The sequence below is a fragment of the Panicum virgatum genome, chromosome 9N (genome assembly GCF_016808335.1).
Source record: "Panicum virgatum strain AP13 chromosome 9N, P.virgatum_v5, whole genome shotgun sequence".
Lineage (NCBI taxonomy): Eukaryota > Viridiplantae > Streptophyta > Magnoliopsida > Poales > Poaceae > Panicum > Panicum virgatum.
The window spans coordinates 72,525,431-72,546,134 of NC_053153.1; the positions used below are offsets into that span (position 1 = coordinate 72,525,431).

The window sequence follows — 20,704 nt, forward strand, 5'->3', positions numbered from 1 at the left end:
GAAGGTTGGTGAAGCCCATGGCCCATGGGCTCTACCGTGCGTAGCAGCGTGCAGTGGAAATTTCTTGGTTGATCTTGTTCGGCAGCTCCAGTAGCCTCCAGCCTAATAGTGTTTTTCTCTCATTCAGCTACAGCATCAGTATCCAGCCACCAACCAGCCAACAGTATTTTTCTCTCACACCACTCAAGCCACCAGCTCCAGCTCCAGGCCAGCGAACAGAGTGTATGACGAGGTCCAAGATGAATTCATGATCGGGGTTTGTTTCCATTATTATTTTGATCGGATGCTGTTCAGACAAGAGAGTCAGAGACAGACAGCTTGGAAAGGTTGGTGCCGTCACATGCAGATGCAGCTACACCACACGGAAAAGAGCCAGCCCACGCTCCAATCAAACGCAGGAGTAGAAACACGCAAACCGCTCCTTCGCAAACAGATTTGGTCGTCGATGAGGTAGCGATTTCACAAGCCCTTCCAATTCACTAAAAGATGATATGTTCAGTTCAGTTTTTTTTCTTGGAAAATTCATCCTTTGATCGCAAACAATCCTCACCTCAACAGGTGAAAATGTTTGCGATGTAGCATACCTTTTGCACAAAATATTATAATTTCTTCAGGGATTTTAGGAGATCTATATGTGATATCAGGTGTCGAAGAGACATGCTAACTCCAAACATTACCCTCCAAATTGTATGTTTCTTAGTTCTCAAAAAAAAATTGTATGTTCCTTACAGACGAGATCGAGGGCGTTGATCTCCGATCCAACGGTGGTACGCGACCGACAGTAGGAGGGAGGATACGAGCTCGTCTTCTTCTTCCTCTTGGCTCCAACCAATCGCTCTTCTTCCCCTTCTGGCTCCCGCCGCGGTTCTTCCTCCTCGTTTCCGGCAATTCGAGGATATTTCTCGCCGTGGTGGGACCGAGAGATCAGCCGTCGGGAGGAGCGGCTGCCTGCGGGCGGGAGAGGAGATGATCACGCGAGCCAAGCTCGTGGAGCAGCTGCGGGACCACCAGATCCGGTCGGCCCAGTCCTACTCCGCCGCGCTCGCCGTCTTCTCGCCCAGCCCCCACATCGCCTCCAGGTCAGCCTCCCATCAACCTGCTCACGTCCGATTTCCAATTCGGTGCGCTTGGCTGTTAACGTGACGCGTAGGGAGTAGGGAACTAGGAATCGCCCAGATTCGCGCGGTATAGGCTGCGCCTTAATCTTGTGCAGGCATGATCTTGTGGATCTTGGCTGGTCTGTATGGGCCTTAGTTGCATATTTTTTGGCTTGTTAGTTCCGGATAGGAGCCAGCAGCGATGCACGAGATGGATATGAGCAGTTATAAGAGACTAGGATGTCAGGCGCGCTACGCTGCGCCCGTTTCAAGAAATGCTTAGTATGATTTTCGGAATACTTACACTTGCAAATAGTTAAAAGAGTAATAATGCACCAGACCCTATAGTATTTTCATTCATGTTTGGAAGATTAGGGTGTGAGTAGATAACAAAGTTTTTAACTCGAATCAAAACAACCGATCAGTAATAGATACTATATCAATACTGCAATCAGCATATGGCAGACAGCACTAACAACAGTTGTACTAAGAAACAGATCATACACAGTGTTTAGATTTTGCCGGTGGGCCCCTCAGCAGAGAACTATGTTCAACGGATAACCATGAAAAAAGGTGCATATTTTTTTCTGAAGAAACGCAGTGGTGCCACCTAATCCTTTTTTAGGAACCGATCTTCAAATTCACCATCCCTCGAGTTGTACTCAAGTTGTTGGCCTTCATCCGAAACCCATAGGTACAAAAGGAAACAGAATCACGCGAAGTTAGAAAGGAAACAGGATGTATAAGAGGTAAATATGAACTACGATTAGGCAATACACAATTGCTAAATTGAAACTTGAAGGTATTTAAAAAAAATAAGTCAACACCAATGTTGCAGTTCGGTCCAATTTTTTGAAACCTTATCAGCCCAGTACATCAGCTAACAGATTGTATCATACAGATTAAGGAAAGGGATATGACACTGAAAAATATTACACGTTCAAGGTGGATTGTAGATTTTACTACCTATACATGATAGGTTAGCTGCAGGTGTGTCGAAACTCAAAAGATCACTTAGGTTTAAGCTGCTATCTCACTTACAGTGCAAGAAGCACACATTTGCAACTCATGTGTCCATAACCAAAATATTAGACCATACAATAGGCATTAGGCAACAGAAATTCTTGTAAAAAAAACTAAGTATTAGCACCAAGGCACACACGATGAGACCTACCTGAAATCAACTAATGGTCTCAGAGAAAAACTCCTCCTGAAATATGCCACTCTCCGAACATACTGATTATTGACTTCCAAGGACAAAGACATATGCCACACCACATTGGTTTGGGCATAGCAATTATATTGATGTTGGAAAGCTTAAAGCTAACATGCATGAATGATAGATATATAGATAAGCATGAACAAAGATCAAAGTGTAAATGGATACTACAATAATTACATTATTATATACCTAAGAGCTATATCTGACTGATGAGGTATTGAAGCTATATGCCTATATATGACGGTCTAAATGTATAAGCTGAAGTAATCAATCAGACCTGATGCAAATAAATGAGCAGCATACAATTTTGGTCTGATACAGCAGTCCATACTCCCAATGACATGGATAAAAAATATGCAGATGCCATACTGATCGGACACATGCTAACATAAATGTGGAAGCTGGTCAATAGTTAAGCCAGTATTCAAAAGGAGGTACAACCTTAATAAAGTAGTTTGATTAGACTGAAATCCAATTATAAATTGTATACATAGGCAGACTTCTGCAAGCCTGCACATGAATTTCTTTAATCTATTTTTTTTTACTACCATTGATTTGAAGCTTATATATTGGAAGTAAGCATGGTGGTACTGAGGCAAAGAAGGCAATGGACCCATGCATGTTGTCATATAAGGATTTGTCAATTGTGTTAGTAGTAGATCAGAAAAACTTACACTGATTAGTTAGCATATGGAAGAGCAATTGGAATAATGAATAATGATGCCCTGTTTGTAGAGGCCACTCATCCTGCACATCAGATCCAAACGTGGCATTGGCTTTCTATTGGTTCACATACATCCCTGATATCTCACATGGAGTTACGAACTGACGAAGGAACAAAATAAACTTGTTAACGCAAGATGTCATGGAGGCATGTTACTTTAGGCCCTTCGTTAGGCATTTCCCATTTCCATGTATTTCCCTGCTTCAAATTTGTAGCCATTCGTACCCTATGAAGCTACAGCTGCGAGCTTTCTGGATATGTACCACCTCATGTACCTAAGTTAGGAACCAGCACTTGCTCAGGCCTAAATTATATCAGCGTCCAATTGCATGAACAGACCTACTGAACCAAACATACTGCACTGAAATACCCACCCGCACAAAGATGAAATCGCTGGGGATAAACAATTTAGCAGCAACGATACTGCATCTCAGCATTTGATTACCAAACCCACCAGAAACGATAAAGCCCGCATCTTACCATGTACTGCCTAGAAACCATGGGGAAGGAAAGGCGTGAGAGGTGCAAGAGGCAAACTTGGGATCCATGGCACGGAAGGAAGAGGGGTGATTAGCTAGTGCAGCTGTGCTGGAGCACCCCTCGACGGCCACAGCATGGAGCATCAGGATCTGTTTGGGCGGAGGGGGTAAGGGAGATGAGCATGTGAGTAGAGTCGGAGGGCTGAGCAAACCCATCCGCCACCGGCACGCCGCTAGTCGGATCCCCCGCCGGCGGCGGGGAGGAGTGGACAGCGGGGGTCGGAGGGGCGGCGGCGGCGGGGGTCGAGAGGTAGGGGAGCCCGGGAGGGGGCGGCGGCCGGTGGCGGGGAGGAAGGTGAGGGACAGAGGAAGGCGACCAGCGGTGGGCGGCAGCGGGAGACGCGAGGGTTAGGGTTAGGGGCAGGGGAGGCCGGGGGAGGAAGGTGCGCGGGGCTGGGGGTGGACAGGAGCGGCGCGGCCCACTCACAGCGACAGCGGCGCGGGCAAAGGACCGAACCGCCAATCCATGGCTCGCGTCGGGTGGCTTCTCTCCGACGCGTGTTAGCTCTGTGCGCTCTTAGCGCTCCCCTCCCACGGCGTATATGATATAGAGTATTTAATTCAGGAAAAGTATCAACTTATGGCCTCATTGGAGAGACAGAATATGTTTACTTACAGGCATAATATCGTACAAAATGTCACTAGAAGACCTATGCTTGGAGTTAATAAAAAAACTTGACTTTTGCAGATAGGAGTTCTTGAGAAGTGTTGGCGTCGAACTCGTTTTTCTCCAAGTAATAATCTTTTCATCACGCTAGATTGCTTGCTAGAAGCATGATACGTGGGTACAAGTTAAGAGACAGGGGTTGCTTTTCGTGTGATGACAATATCGTAGCTAGTGTGCTTGGTTGGCATTTCGGTGGAACATATGGATTTCTTTTTTTTACTGCAACTCTGACCAACTGAAACATTGTTAAACCATGGACATTTCCCTGATGCTACGCTAGTAGCTGAAGAAGTGAATGTAAGAGGAGTTAGGAACAAAATGGATGCCACGACCACCACTTTTTTGGACTTGTGAGCAGAGCTCTTTTCAGGCTTGCTTCTGGCCAGATTCTTGTTGAGCCAGCTGACACAATTCAGGTAGACAGGTATAACCCAAAGGCTAGCTGAGTTAGCCAACTGCCTTGTCTCTGATCCTAGCTCCTGGCTTAAGCCTGAGCCAACCCTGTTGATCTCAGGTCGAGGGTTCAATTTGCTCAGTTCTAACTTGTGCTGCTGCTTCACCTTGATCCATGCAAATGTGTGCAGGATATGACCAACATGGATGAGAAAATATGGTACTATAAGCTATGCTAAGTCTATTGACTATTGGTCATCTAGATGGACACAAGCGGCATGATGCCACATGGCTTATCGAGGTTGAATGCAAAAACACCACTCATGTTCGCATGGCTCCCAGTGAGCACTCTTAGGGTGAAATGGATAGTGGGAGGGTTCCTCACTTCTCATCTAGTCACTTAACGCATTTTGCATGCTCCAATGCTACAAATAAGGTTTTTAATGTTGTTCCTACTGTCAATCAATAGGGAATAAATGATTAGAACTGCAGGAGCATTATTCTACATGCCGAAAGAAAGGAAATGGAACTCAGCACAAAATAATGACACGTGAAAAAAGACTAAGCAAGCTATCCTGTTAATAGTAACTTTGTATACATACAAACAAACCCTAAATGCTCGTTAAAGTAGTGGCTAGCAAGTACAGAAGTCATGTAAGAATTCTCACCAAATTTTAAGAGCAAATCAAGGTCAATGTTTCTCTCTCCCTAGTTGAGTTCTTTCAGTAAACAAGTGGTGGTTAACCAACTTTTTATTGTGTATTTCTTATCAAGCTTTCCCCAACTTGCGTGGAACTAAAAAGCTCTGTTGTTATTGTTGTATTTCTTTTCAGTGTTTAATATTTCAATTGAACATTAACACAATCTCATGCCCTCTATTATTAGAAAAGATTTGGCCCACTCTTGAATGGAAGGAACAAATTCATGGCCTGCAACATTTCAGTGGGTCTTAAAGTTACAACAATATAATATCTACATGAATGAGAATAGCTGCCATGTCTTTGCAACTTAAAGTAAAAGCTCATTCATTTCAACCTATGTAACAACCATATGATCTGCATTTTCTTACATTTTAGGGTGTTGCATTTGTTGATGTCCTCAGTGCTAGAGTGCTATTAAATTCCAAGGACATCAATACTTCATGAATGAGAATAACTGCCAACCTACTTTCAATCAGTCACTGAAAGTAAACTATTTTTTAGTGTCATACATAACTGCTGCACTGATCTGTGCACTAATTTGGTACTATAAAATATAAATCCCTGTAGCTACTGGAGTTAGCTTATTTTACTGACAATAAATGCCATTGTATTTATTATAATACTGGGATATCATTTTATCATTAACTCCCATCCTGAACCTAATCGGTTTTGGCAGTTTCTGAAATAATGTCTGAACTATGTTCATATATGCATCAGCTTCCTGGTACCAGCGATTTTTCTTATGTGGTTCTGGAATGTGACTATCATGAAAGGGATTCATCATGTGTCAAGCCATTATCACAGCTACTGTAGTAAGTCGGTGCAAATGAGCAATAGAATTACATATTTGTAAATTGAAACTGATATTTTGGTTAGTGTAAAAGCTATGTATGTTGCTGATGTTAATCCTGTTTGTTCCAATGTTGCTGATTTTGCATTTAGTCAGTTATGCTTAAGTTTTTTTTATCTTTTTGTTTTGCAGGAAGGATCTGAAGGTTGCTCTCATCTATGCGGTCTTGTTTTGTTTTCTCATGGTGTCCTGCTATGTTGCCCTTTACTTGAAATGGTTCAAACTTTCAGCCATGTTTGTAATTTTCGGAATTCTTCTTCCAGTGAGTCTCAAAATCTCTAGGCATAGAAGGCTCAAGAGGAAAAGAGAAAGGAGATTACTGTTACCACTGTCCATGTGAATATGTTTCCATATCATGTAACATTTTCAGTAAAGTTGCTCAACTACAGATAGGAAATTCCCGGCAGATTAACTCGATTCACAGCCCCAGGTTACACTTTCCAGTTTCCAGAATGCTGTATGTCTCCTGTTTTTGCTGTTATGCGCATGCGTACATATGTGCCGACACTTGGGTTTTGCCTTTTTCCCCTTTCTTTTCAAACTCCGTACTTTGAAAGATAATGCATATTTTTGGGGTTTCTGACGGCAAATCTTGGACAAATCCCGTAGCTTGTTTGTCCAGTGCATTTGCTGGTGGCTGCAATCATGTGAAAAATTCTGGTCAACTGCGGCGTCAGTTGGAATTGATAGCGGAGGCGTTGCCGTTGCCAACAAACTCCGCGCGACGCGCCCGCGACGCCGCGCATGACGCACTCGCCGCATGAGCACATGCGGCATAGGACTCGGACGCCGCTAGCTGTACGCGCATGCGATCACGCATGACCGGGAACGCCAGCATGCCCGCTCATTGTATGCACACGGTGTATATAAACTATATGAGAGATCAATGAAAGTTTTACAGTTGTTCTCTCCATCTCTATCCCTTCTTTCATGGTATCAAGTAACGAACGATCCTCCCTGGAAAATCCGTTCGTGCCCACCTCTTCCATAGCCATGGCCTCCCCTTGCCACTCCTCTTCCTCCTTGGACGACGCCGGCGATGTCGCCCTCCCACCGGCTCCGGCGGCCGTCATCCAGCAGATCAACATCCGCTCCCACGTCCCCATCACCCTCAGCCTCAAGGAGTCCAACTACAGCCAATGGCGCTGCTGCTTCAACTCCGTTCTTGGGAAGTTCGGCCTCGCACCCCACGTCCTCTCGCCGCCGCCCCTCGACGAGCGCGACGCCGAATGGATCCTCAACGACCACAGCGTGGTCAATTGGCTCCAGACGACGGTGCACACCGAGGTGTTCAACCTCATCTACCAGCCGCGCGCATCTACCTTCACCGTCTGGAACTCCATCGAGGGCTTGTTCCGCGACAATGAGATGCACCGCGCCGTCCTCGTCGAAGCCGAACTCCGTTCCCTGCAGCAGGGCGACATGACCATCGACGACTACTGCGGCCAACTCAAGCACCTCGCCGACATCCTCCGTGATCTCGGTCACCCCGTCTCCGAGCCGAGCTAGGTGCTCAACCTCCTGCGCGGGCTGAATCCGCGCTACCGTCACCTCAAGCCCATCGTCACGTCCAAGTCGCCGCCGCATACCTTCGCTTCTGCTCGCTCCTTCCTCCTCCTGGAGGAGCTCTGCGACAAGCACGACGACAAGGTCGTGTCAGGCCAGGCGTACACCGCCGGCCACGGGACGTCCTCCAACACGTCCACCAACTCTGGGAACGCCAGCAACTCCAGGAACCACTCCCAACGGAACAAGCATCGCGGCGCCAACAACTCTGGCTCGACCTCCGGCGGCGCCCAGGGCATGCGCACCGGCGGCGCTCCCGGCGACCGACCCCAGAGCGGCTCCTCCCAGCCTCTGCCCTGGGCCGCTGGCTACAACCCCTGGACCGGGCTGGTCCAGGCCTGGCCCATGCCGTTCGGTGCACCAGGCGCCGGCGTCCTTGGGCCGCGCCCCCCGTTCCAGCCTCAACAGGCGATGACGGCCCAGCACCAGCTCCAGTTGCCCGCCCCAGCCGCGCCGTCTTCACCCTGGGATCAGCAGGCCCTTCTCTCGGCGCTTGCCTCCACCGGGGTTCCTCAGCAGCAGTCTCCGAGCTCCGGCGACTGGTTCCTCGACACCGGCGCCACCACTCACATGTCCAACACCCCTGGTATTCTGTCTTCCTCCTCTCCCGTTCCATCCTCCTCATACATCACTGTTGGGAATGGTGCTAGGCTGCCGGTGACCCACTCGGCCTGCACCTCCATTCCCACTTCCAGTAATCCTCTTCTTCTCAACAATGTTCTTGTTTCTCCTCATCTTGTCAAGAATTTGATTTCCGCTCATCAACTCACACGTGATAACAATGTCTCTATTGAATTTGATCCTAACGGTTTCTCTGTCAAGGATCTACCAACCCGAACGGTGACCCTCCGATGTGAAAGCTCCGGCGACCTCTATCCGCTGCGCCTGCCGCCACAGATCGCGCTCAGCTCGTCAAGCTCCCGTGATCTCTGGCATCAGCGGCTCGGACATCCCGGCCGGGAAACTTTATCTACTTTGCTTCAGTCTTTTGATTTTCAGTGTAATAAAGCTACCTCCCACACTTGCTCTTCTTGCCAGATGGGCAAACATGTAAGGTTGCCATTTGCTCCTAGTGAATCCACAACTTACTTCCCCTTCCAACTTATACATGCGGATGTTTGGACCTCCCCTGTGTTCAGCTTCTCCGGCTATAAGTACTACCTTGCTCTTCTCGACGATTACACCCACCGTGTCTGAACCTTTCCCATGCGCCACAAATCTAAAACTCTACTGATTTTGCGCAACTTTCATGCTTATGTGGGTACCCAGTTTGGTTTGCATGTGCTTGCTTTGCAGACAGACAATGGCAGGGAATTCGACACTGGCGCGCTGCGAACACTTCTTGCCAACCATGGCGCACAGTTCCGGCTCTCCTGCCCGTATACATCCTAGCAGAACGGGAAGGCCGAGCGGATCCTGTGTACGCTGAACGACTGCGTCCGCACCCTTCTCGTTCATAGCGGCGCGGAGTACATGTTCTAGGCCGAGGCGCTCTCCACGGCCACACACCTCATCAACCGCCGACCGTGCCGCGCCACCGGCTCCACGATGCCGTTCGAGCTCCTCTTCGGCATCCCTCCCAACTACGACGAGCTACGGGTGTTCGGCGCGCTGTGCTTCCCCAACATCACAGCGACGACGTCTCACAAGCTCCAGCCCGGTCCACGCCATGCATCTTCATCGGCTACCCGCCCGGTCACCGCGGCTACCGGTGCTTCGATCTTGCCACACATCGCGTGCTGACATCCCGGCACGTCGTCTTCGATGAGAGTCAGTTCCCTCTTCGGCAACGCCATCCATCGCCAAACACGCATACGCCGCTGGTCGACGATACCGTGCCTGTTCTTCCTCATCCCCAACCACCCAGCTCGCCACCAGCACCGCCAACCACACCCACGACGACGCATGCATCACCCACTATCCCGCATGCATCCTCTCCAACCCATTCCCCCGGTCCCTTGCCGCGAACGCCTCCTGCGCCCACGGGCCACCACATGATCACGCGCGCCAAAGCCGGCATCCACAAGCCCAACCCTAGATATGCCCTCTCCACCTCCAACGCCACGGTCTCCCTTGTGCCCTCGTCAGTACGTGTCGCACTCAAGGACCCCAACTGGCACGGCATGATGCAGGCCGAGTTTGATGCCCTGCTGCACAATGGGACTTGGACTCTTGTTGATCGCCCCCCTGGAGCTCGTGTCATCACTGGCAAATGGGTGTTCAAACACAAGCTGCGTTCCAACGGGACGCTAGAGCGCTACAAGGCAAGGTGGGTGGTTCGCGGCTTCCATTAACGGCCGGGCGTTGACTTTGGTGAAACGTTCACGCCGGTGGTCAAACCCACCACCATCCGCTCGGTGCTCGCCGTCGTCGCTTCCAAGCAATGGCCCGCGCATCAACTTGACGTCTCCAATGCCTTCCTTCACGGCGAACTCAAGGAACGCGTGTTCTGCCAGCAGCCCACGGGTTTCGCCGACTCTACGCGCCCAACGGCTGTGTGCGAACTCCGGCGATCTCTCTACGGTCTCCGGCAAGCTCCGCGCGCTTGGTTCACACGCTTTGCGGTGTTCGTCCCGACGATCGGCTTTCAGCAAGCCCGCTCGGACTCGTCACTATTCGTGCTTCGCTCTTCTGCAGGGATGGCCTATCTCCTTCTGTACGTCAATGACATGATCCTCTCGGCGTCATCCACAGGCCTTCTACAGCACCTCATCGACCGACTCAAGTCCGAGTTCACCGTCAAGGATATGGGCGCCTTCTCCTACTTCCTTGGCATCGACGTCCACCGCTCCGACGACGGCTTCTTCCTTTCACAAGCCAGCTATGTCCACGACCTCCTCGAGTGCGCTGGCATGGCCAACTGTAAACCAGTTGCCACGCCCTGTGACACTAAGGCGAAGGCGTCGACACAAGACGGCACACCAGTCACCGACCCAAGCTTCTACCGCAGCATGGTCGGCGCCATACAGCACCTCACTGTTACCGAACTACTACCAGAGAAGTAGGAATCGTCGGCGATATGGTGGAACTGGATGGATTTGATTCTCAGGCGACGGCGGATCACCGTCCCTGCCAACGCCGGCAACTCGCGCTCGGTTCAGTTTAGCCAATACATTCTGTTCAACTTCTTCTCCACGCAGGGAGGCATCTCTTATACTACTTCCTCACGACTCTCTCACTTGGGCCTAGCTTGTTACATTCGTGATCCAGTCCGGCCCAACAAACCGGGTGTTCGGCTTGCGGTGGTGCCTTGCCGCTTCCCGCTCTCCCTTAGCTCTTGGCGTAGTAGTAGAAGGTGCTTGCTGCGGTGCAGGTAACTGGTCGGTAACATCCCCTCCCCCTTGAGAACCAGCTTGTCCCCAAGCTGGAGCTTGTGGAAACTGTTGATGGAGAGCTTCTTCATCCTCCCAGGTGGACAACTCCACTAGCCAGTGAGACCATTGTACCAGAACTTGAGAGATGGTACTGTTGTGACGCTGAAGGAGACGACGATCCAGAACTCGCTGGGGCACCTACAACTTGTGAGTCAAGTCAGGGAAATGCTGACTTACCGAAACATGTGGGTGCACGGCCTTCTTTAACAGGGATACATGGAAGACTGGGTGAACAAGAGAAATCTCGGGTAGTTGCAGTTTAAAGGCCACGATACCCACAGTGGAGAGAATTCTGAAAGGACCAAAATACCGGAAGGCCAACTTGTTGGAAGACCGCTGAGCAAGAGATGTCTGAACATAAGGCTGCACTTTCAAATAGACCAGATCCCCCACCTCGAAACTCCGAGTAGTTCTCTTCTTATCGGCTTGAAGTTTCATGTGCTTCTGAGCACGCAACAAGTGCTGCTGGAGCAACTGCTGCATCAGAGATCGCTCTTGTAACCACTGTTTCAAATCAGGAATTTGAAAACAGTCGATGCCATCGATACCCAACTGACGTGGCTCATGACCATAAAGAACCAGAAACGATGTCTTATCCAGAGTGGAGTGGTAGGATGTGTTGTACCAGAATTCCGCTAAAGTAATCCATTGAGACCACTTAGTAGGACAAGCATGAACAAAGTAGCGCAAGTAGGTCTCCAGAAACTGATTGTCACGTTCTGTTTGACCATCACTTTGAGGGTGGTAGGCTGAGCTCATTCTTAAGTCAGTGCCAGTGAGCTTAAATAGTTCTTGCCAAAAATGACTTGTGAAGATGCGATCACGGTCAGAAACAATTGCAGCAGGGAGGTCATGCAGCTTAAAGACATTGTTCATGAAGGATAGAGCTACTTGGAATGCTGTAAATGGATGGGTAAGGGGTAGGAAATGAGCATACCGAGAAAACTTGTCCACTACCACCAAAATACAGTTGAATTGAGCAGACTTGGGAAGACCCTCAATAAAGTCCATGGTGACCACCTGCCAAGCACCATCTGGAACAGATAATGGTGAGAGTAATCCATGATAAGCAACTCGCTCAGACTTAGCTTGCTGATAAATTGTGCACTGGGCAACAAATTCCTTGATACTGTGCTTCAAACCAGGCCAAGCAAACAATCTCTTGACTCTATTGTATGTTGCCTCATAACTAGAATGCCCTCCAATGGCACTGGAATGGAGAGCATGTAGAATCTTGCTATGAAGAGCAGTACTGTGCCCCACCCAAATTCTGTCTTTATACTTGATGAGACCATCCACCAATTTGTAGTGACCCACTGGAGATTATGTGGATAAAGTAGTCAATAATTTGGAGGCAGCTTCATCAGATAAATATGCATGCTGTACCTCAGCTAACCAAGTAGGTTGGGCCACAGAAAGGGCAAGAGATTCAGAAGTTGATGGATGACACACTCTAGAAAGAGCATCGGCAACTCTATTATCACACCCCTTTTTATACTGGATTTTATACTGTAATCCCAACAATTTTGTAAGTGCCTTCTGTTGCCAAGGAGTAGAAACCCTTTGATCATCCAGATGGATAAGTGATTTTTGATTTGTCTTGATAATGAATTCAGAATAGTGTAAGTATGGGCGCCAATGTTCGACAGCTAGCAAAATAGCAAGATACTCTTTCTCATAAGTTGAAAGACCTCTGGATTTTGGTCCCAATGCTCTACTAACAAAAGCAATAGGATAACCTCCTTGCTGCCGTAACAGCCCACGGGAGAGTGGGCCGGGCCGAATTCGGAGTTACTGTAGCTCGGCTACTGTAGCGGTGCGGGTTTAGTCCCATACTGAGAAGAGAAGGAAACCCAGACCAGCTTAAATACCAGGCCCAGGGTAGTTGAATAACTCCGGTTACAACTTTTTGCGCGAAGCGAGGACGAAAGCGCAAGAGAGTTATTTAGCAGGTGTGGTTTACTCAACGTGCAGAGTAGATCTTAGCCGTTACCCCGGGTCGGGTCGTTACAGTGGTATCAGAGCCGACTCTCGCGGTTTCACGCCACATACGGGCAGAAGTGCGCGGGCATGAGCACGGGCGCATGGTCGTAGATGCCACCGGCATGTGGGCGGGCGCGTGTGGGCACAGATGCGCGGGCATCAGGGATGCGCCGGCACTGGACGCACGGACGTGATACATGGGACCGTTAACACTAGACGTATGGGACGTGGCCAAGAGAGGAGATCCTGGTGGTATTTAGGTTGGTCTGGTACTCGACGGGGACGTCGAGTCATAAGGGGGGATGATTGTAACAGCCCACGGGAGAGTGGGCCGGGCCGAATTCGGAGTTACTGTAGCTCGGCTACTGTAGCGGCGCGGGTTTAGTCCCATACTGAGAAGAGAAGGAAACCCAAACCAGCTTAAATATCAGGCCCATGGTAGTTGAATAACTCCGGTTGCAACCTTTTGCGCGAAGCGAGGACGAAAGCGCAAGAGAGTTATTTAGCAGGTGTGGTTTACTCAACGTGCAGAGTAGATCTTAGCCGTTACCCCGGGTCGGGTCGTTACAGCTGCAATACTGCCCCAACTCCCAGATTAGATGCATCTGTTTCAATTTCAAAAGGTTTGGTGAAGTTAGGCATAGCTAACACAGGAGTAGATGTCAAGGCAGACTTCAGAGCCTGAAATGCTGAGTTTGTGTCAGGTGTCCAGATGAAAAGTTCCCCTTTTCTGAGCAGATTGGTTAGAGGTTTGGAGAGGACACCAAAGTTTCTAACAAACTTTCTATAGTAACCTGCCATTCCTAAGAAGCTTCTCAGGTCCTTTACATTCTGAGGTATTGGCCAGTCTTGGATGATTTGCACCTTTTTTGGATCAGTAGAAACACCTGATGCACTAACCACATGACCAAGGTACCGAAGCTCTAGCTTGGCAAAACTGCACTTGGCTAACTTAACTTTGAACTGATGCTCACGCAAAATAGAGAATACTTGGCTAAGATGAGTAAGATGATCAGACCAATTCTGACTGTAAACAAGAATATCATCTATAAAGACAACTACACATTTGCGAAGTAGTGGTGCAAGAATATCATTCATAACCCCTTGAAATGTACCTAGACCACCAGTGACACCATATGGCATAACTTTGTATTCATAATGACCATTATGAGTTTGGAAGGCAATTTTATAAGCATCATGAGGAGACATCCTGATCTGATGAAAACCAGAGCACATATCCAGTGAAGAGAACCAACATGCGCCATACAATTCATCTAAAATTTCATCAATAATTGGGAGAGGATACTTGTTCTTGACTGTCAAAGCATTGAGTCTTCTGAAATCAACGCACAGACGCCAATCTCCAGTCTTTTTCTTCACTAGCAGAATTGGGGAGGAGAAAGGACTGACACTGTGCTGAATCCACCCTTTTTGTAGCATTTCCGTGACTTGCTGTTCTATTTCGTCTTTAAGTGCAGGGCTATAACGGTAAGGTCGCAAGTGAAATGGTTGAGCACCAACAACCAGAGGAATCTAATGATCACCTGCTCTAGGAGGTGGTATGGTGGTAGGTTCTTGAAAAAGGTCAGAAAACTGAACTAGCAATTCTTGAATAGCAGGTGGAATGGAAGATTCAGTCGATGGTTCTGAATCCATAGCCAGAAGATGCACCATATGACTGATGGAGTTGTTTTTCATCATAGCATTAACTTGAGTTGCAGAAACTGAAGATCCAAGTATAGTATGAACAGGAATACCTTGCAACCGAACAGTGGAAGAGTTGTGCTCAAACAATAACCATTTGTGTTTCCAATGGATTTGCATGGGACTAAAGGATTCGAGCCAATCCATGCCCAAGATAGCATCATAGTTGCCCAGAGGAAAGATCTTGAATGATGTTTTGAATGTATGACCTTGAAGTGCCCAAAGAAGATCAGGGATTTCATGAGTACACCACAGCATAGTGCCATTTGCAACTGTAACAGGGAGGGGTTGAGGCAACTGTTTCCAGCCAGGAATGTTGACAGCCAACAGTTCATTAATGAAACAAGTTGTACTTCCAGAATCCACTAAGAAAAGTGCCTCCTTATGCTGCAAAAAGGCCCTGAGTCTAATAGTTTTAGAACCCTCGATACCTTGCATGGCCTGAACAGAGATAGTACACAGATCCTCACCAGAATCTGAATCATCCACAGCAAAAGAATCTTGGTCAGAACAAAGCTGCCAAACTTCCTCGATAGCATGCAGAGTAACTGATGCAGGAAACTTGTGACCATGATTCCACTTTTCTCCACATTTATAGCAAAGCCCTTTTGCTCTTCTATATGCTTTAAGTGCTGTCAGCTTATCATCCACAGCTTTAGATTTGACAGAGTCAGAAGGTCTCTTATCTTCAGATGGACTAGATAACAAAGACTTGTGAGATGAAGCAGGAATAGAAACCCCCGAGTTTTTGCTGGCATCATCAGAGAATCTCCTTGAATAAGAGGTGCCTTCAGATCGTTTGAATTCCCTCTTGGGATAATCCAGTGAAACTTCCTCCTGCAAAAGTGCCAAAGAGCTAGCAGGATCCAAATCTTGAGGGCGATGGATAATAACAACTGTTCTAATATCATCTTTGAGACCATCAACAAATCTATTAGTAATAACTGAAGGAGCAATAGTGGGTTCATGAGCCAACATTTGATGGACTAGGTCACTAAAGGTTTCTATGTAATCAGCAACAGAGGACGTTTGCTTGTGGTGAAAGAACTGCCTAATAATGTGGTTTTGTTCATCACAATCAAATCTAGCACACATAGCAGCACAAAGTTCCTCCCAACTCAAGGATTTGACATTGGATTGAATAGATTGGAGCCAAAATTCAGCTGATCCAATGAAATTCATGATTGCTAAATTGATCCAATAGTGTTTATGGACAGAATAAACATCAAAGAATGTTTCAGCCTTACGGATCCATAATTTAGGGTTTGAGCCATCAAATTGGGGAAATTCAAGTTTGGGAAAAACATGGTGGAGATGGGAAGGAAAACTCTGGTCACGGTGCTCCGAGTCACTCAAATCAAAGGAAACAGGAGTGAAGTTACGGGGTTTTGGCGCACCTGTGACCAGAGGTGGATGAGGAACGGTATAAACTACTCCAAATCCAGACCCCCGGTTGTAAGATTCTTTGCGGTGGCCATGAGGCCCTGACGCCGCCTCCTTGGAGGTCGTCACCAGATGGGCGGTGACCGGCACCTGTGGAGACACTGACTCCGGGATCTCCGGTGTAGGATGATCGTTGGGGGAGCCGGTTCTCTTAGCAGCCGATGGAGAGGCGGAGACGAGCTAGTCGAAGCGGACACCGAGGTTGTCAACGGCGATCTGAAGATCCGCGACACTCTTGTCGACTCCGGGCTACCAGGCATCAAATTCTTCCTTCGCAGCTCGCATTTCCTGCATGGTGACCTTGATCTTGGCCATCCCTTGTTTGCTCTCCTCGAGCATCTTGAGAATGCGGTCGAATTGCCCATCGGTCTTCATGGTGATTTGGAGACACGTCTGGTGTTCGTGGGTCGCCAGGATCTTGGCTCTGATACTAGGTGTTACCGAACTACTACCGGAGAAGTAGGAATCGTCGGCGATATGGTGGAACTGGATGGATTGGATTCTCAGGCGACGGCGGATCACCGTCCCTGCCAACGCCGGCGACTCGCGCTCGGTTCAGTTCAGCCAATACATTCTGTTCAACTTCTTCTCCACACAGGGAGGCATCTCTTATACTACTTCCTCACGACTCTCTCACTTGGGCCTAGCCTGTTACATTCGTGATCCAGTCCGGCCCAACAAACCGGGTGTTCGGCTTGCGGTGGCGCCTTGCCGCTTCCTGCTCTCCCTTAGCTCTTGGTGTAGTAGTAGAAGGTGCTTGCTGCGGTGCAGGTAACTGGTCGGTAACACTCACCCTCACACGGCCCGACATCGCCCTCGCCATGCAACAAGTGTGCCTCCACATGCATGCTCCTACTGAGGTTCACGCCGGTATGCTGAAACGGATTCTGCGCTACATCAAAGGCACACCATCGCTCGGCGTCCATCTCCGTGCCTCGCCGTCGACTACACTAACCGCGTACTCGGACGCAGACTGGGCCGGCTGCCAAGACACGTGGCTCTCTACATCCGGCTTCTGTGTGTTCCTTGGAGATTCGCTCATCTCCTGGTCGGCGAAACGGCAGACGATGGTGTCCCGCTCCAGCGCAGAGGCCGAATACTGGGGCGTCGCCAACGCCGTCGCCGAGTGTACTTGGCTTCGCTACCTGCTCGGCGAACTTCACCACGGCGTCGACAAGGCCACACTGGTGTTCTGCGACAACATTTCAACAACGTACATGTCGCGCAATCCAGTCCATCACAAGCGGAGGAAGCACATCGAGCTCGACATCCACTTCGTACGTGAAAAAGTGAACGTCGGTGACGTCCGCGTTCTGCACATCCCCAGCACACACCAGCTCGCCGACATCTTCACAAAGTCCCTCCGGACGGCACTCTTCGAAGAATTCAGATCCAATCTCTGCGTACTGGTACCACACGCTGAGATTGAGGGGGGTGATAGCGGAAACGTTACCGTTGGCAACAAACTCTGCACGACGCGCTCCCCGCGCACGACACGCCCGCGACGCCGCGCTCGCCGCATGAGCACATGCAGCATAGGACTCGGACGCCGCTAGTTGTACGCGCATGCGATCACGCATGACCCGGCATGCCCGCTCAGTGTATGCACACGGTGTATATAAACTGTATGAGAGATCAATGAAAGTTTTGCGGTTGTTCTCTCCATCTCTATCCCTTCTTTCAGGAATCATTCTTGTCCAGTGTACTCGTTGAGCCGCTTTGCCAGTTGTTCCTCCCCGTGTGTGAATACGGTGCCAAATGCTCGAAGTCCATGCTGGTAATTTACGCTCTTGTAGATTTTGTTCTGCAGGACCAAAATCTTGAGACTGTATGCTTCCAAAGTCTCTAGTGCTCCTGATGTCTTATTCCAGTTTTATTGAGCGCTGTCAACCTTAACATCCACTGTTGTTGTAGTGTTGTTGGCTCCCGCAACCGCAGTCTTTCCCGACACTGTTTTGTGCAGGCCATCTTGCTTGCTGTGTCGCGTGTCTAGCCCCGATGACCTGGTAAAGGCAGCTCCAGGAACCAGGATAACTAGCTGATCAGGCCAGCAACAGTTTCAGTCCAGACGCACTGTTGCTGCTCGCGTCCTAGTGGATTTGGAGCTAGCTGACCGTGCCTGCCATCCGCGAGGATAAGAGATCTTTATCGCTGGTTCGGCACAGCACCACTGACACTGTCTTGTATATTAAACTCGCAAACGCTACCAGAGTGATATAGTAGTATGATGCAACGTAGGATTTGGGTTATCGGCAGCAGCGACACACACACACACACACACACACACACACACACACACACGGGCGGACGAGCTGGTTCCCTTCCAGTTCCCAGCCACTCTGATGACGGCTGCTGCTATTACTGATTGGCGGCCGTTCATCAGTTGCACAACCCACACGGCTGCTGGGCCGGGGCACGAAGATGCAAAAGTGAGTGGGTCGAACGCGGGCCGCGGAACAGCAGCCCACGCCCCACACAACCCGGGTATTTACTTGGCTCAGGTGTGACGCCGCCGCATCCGTGCATGCGTCTGCCGCCGGCAGGTTCGACGAGGGCGGCACGGCACGCCTGTGCCTGTGCCTGTGCCTGTGCGGCTGTGCGTACGCCCACCAAGTTGGGGCCATCCGCCATCATCCAATTCCCGGCGAATCCCTACCGTGTGGCCCGGCGGACGTTGATCTGCACTGCTCGCGCGCGCGGCAGCCTTTAATTTTGACCCCATCCCCTCTTACCACAAGTGTCAAGTGGGCAGTTTTGTCTTCCACCGAGGAAGAGGAACGCTACGCTACAATAATACACACCGGCGGCCATCGCAGCCGCCGCGGAGATCGCATCGATAGCAAGCGCACAGCCATTCGTTCCGCTGCACGCCCCTGGACGACCGGGCACGTCCGAGATATCCGCCGCCGGGGGCGACGACGACGAGCACGACCGAGATATCCGAGCAGCTAGCTAGCTCCTCCTACTCCAATTCCCGCACGTGCACGCACAGGGCGCCCCGCTCGGTGGTTGCGTATTTGACCTGCAGCCTCGCGTGCACTACCGCGGCGCGCGCGCGAACTGGCCGGCCACGGCCCGCTCCGGCCGGCCGGCATGCATGTACCGGAGCCTACTCATTGTGTACGCACCACGGCCGGGAGGGGGGGCTGATCTAGTTTAAGCAGCGGCTTTGCACTCGCGCGCACGCTCCAGTCGCCACGCTTTTCTGCCACTACCGGCGATGCTGCTGCTTTGGACCTCGCCCCTCTCCTCTCCCGGCGTTGTCCAAGTTAGGCAACGCGTCCACTACTAACCTCGCTCTTCTTTTCGAGCAGGCAAAAAACAAAAGGGCCTGCTGGCCCCTTGCGCTGCCACGCCCGTTTCGGCGTCGCACGGGCGCGCACGATCCAGCCCTACGTTTGAGTAGGTAGGTCACCAGATCCCAGCTCGTCTCCCTCTTCTATACTACTTCCATGCATCCAGTGTGTGCAATTGACCACCACCAATTAGCGAGTCGTCTCGCTTGGCATCATCATCTGCCGGTCACACGGTGCAATTGCTACATCGGCGCCCCCCAGCCTGGGCCTGTGGCTACGTGTCCGTCGCTGTTCAAGGTGCCACGGGCACGGAGGAGTATCTCGCGCCGGATTAGCGAAAAGGCAGCCGCAGAGCCCCATCAAAATCGTGCCGCACGAGCGAGCGAGTGCCCAACGGGGACGACCGAATGATGATGCCCCGCGCTTTCGACGAGCTGAGCGCTCCGCCGCCCGCCGGCGACGCAACCCCGCGCGCACGCTTCGGCGAGAGCACTAGCAACTCCGCCCCGTCGCCCCGCCTGGGTCACATCACACACCCTGCGTGCGCGGGGGGCGCAATAAACTAAGCCGCTCAATGGCGAGCTCATCGAGTTGCCCTTTGATCCCGGCCGCCATCTGTCTCTCCAGCAGTCGACACATCTTCGTGCACTCGGGGCTACTAGTATAGTTGCGTTTTTAGGTAAAAGGCAGGAGCAAAGTTGGAGAGGCCTCCTCCTTTTCGTTCGACGACCTCACATACACCTATTCTATTCATGGTGTCGAGGGACATCGGAACGTCTGGTCTTTCGCGGCCGGGGCTCTGCCGCCGTTCTAAAATTTTCCCTTCCGACTTTTTAACCCTGTCTGTGTATAGTTGCCAGGAACAGGGCTGCCGACATGTCGTCCAGTAAAATCACATCAGATCAACGTTAAATCAGACATGATTAGGCACTGAGAAAGTAGGTCGGCCTGAAGCAGAACAGGCCGAAGAAGAACTGATTTTTCGTGATACTACGAGCTAGCTAGGCACTCTCAGTACTCGGTAACCCTTGCCTTTTCTTTTTCCCTTATCCTTTACTGGATATGAGGGAGTAGGAGTATATTGTTGCATGCAAGGGCCAATGCAAGGACGACCGCAGGGCTATCGCCCTCCGATGGAGCAGTAA

The 20,704-nt window shown here is 50.1% G+C and overlaps 1 protein-coding gene and 1 long non-coding RNA gene across 2 annotated transcripts; one reads left to right on the forward strand and one right to left on the reverse strand.

Moving 5' to 3' along the window:
- The first annotated feature begins 309 nt into the window (after positions 1–309).
- LOC120691449 lies at positions 310–6,700 on the forward strand. The gene is made up of 3 exons (XM_039974519.1): positions 310–450; positions 732–1,079; positions 6,326–6,700. Exons 2-3 carry the CDS (start codon positions 967–969, stop codon positions 6,531–6,533), a joined length of 321 nt encoding a protein of 106 aa, XP_039830453.1. The 5' UTR covers positions 310–450; positions 732–966; the 3' UTR covers positions 6,534–6,700.
- On the reverse strand, positions 2,691–3,732 carry LOC120691450. Its single transcript, XR_005682233.1, has 2 exons — positions 3,200–3,732; positions 2,691–3,119 (listed from the first exon to the last, which is right to left on the reverse strand). It is a non-coding gene; the product is annotated as an uncharacterized LOC120691450 (long non-coding RNA).
- Positions 6,701–20,704: the final 14,004 nt, after the last annotated feature.

What these genes read in the sequence shown, in the direction of transcription:
- LOC120691449 (XM_039974519.1), top strand. Translation starts at nt 967, where the DNA reads ATGATCACGCGAGCCAAGCTCGTGGAGCAGCTGCGGGACCACCAGATC. An exon ending in AGCCCCCACATCGCCTCCAG is followed by an intron (nt 1,080 to 6,325) that starts GTCAGCCTCCCA and finishes TTTGTTTTGCAG; the next exon opens with GAAGGATCTGAAGGTTGCTC.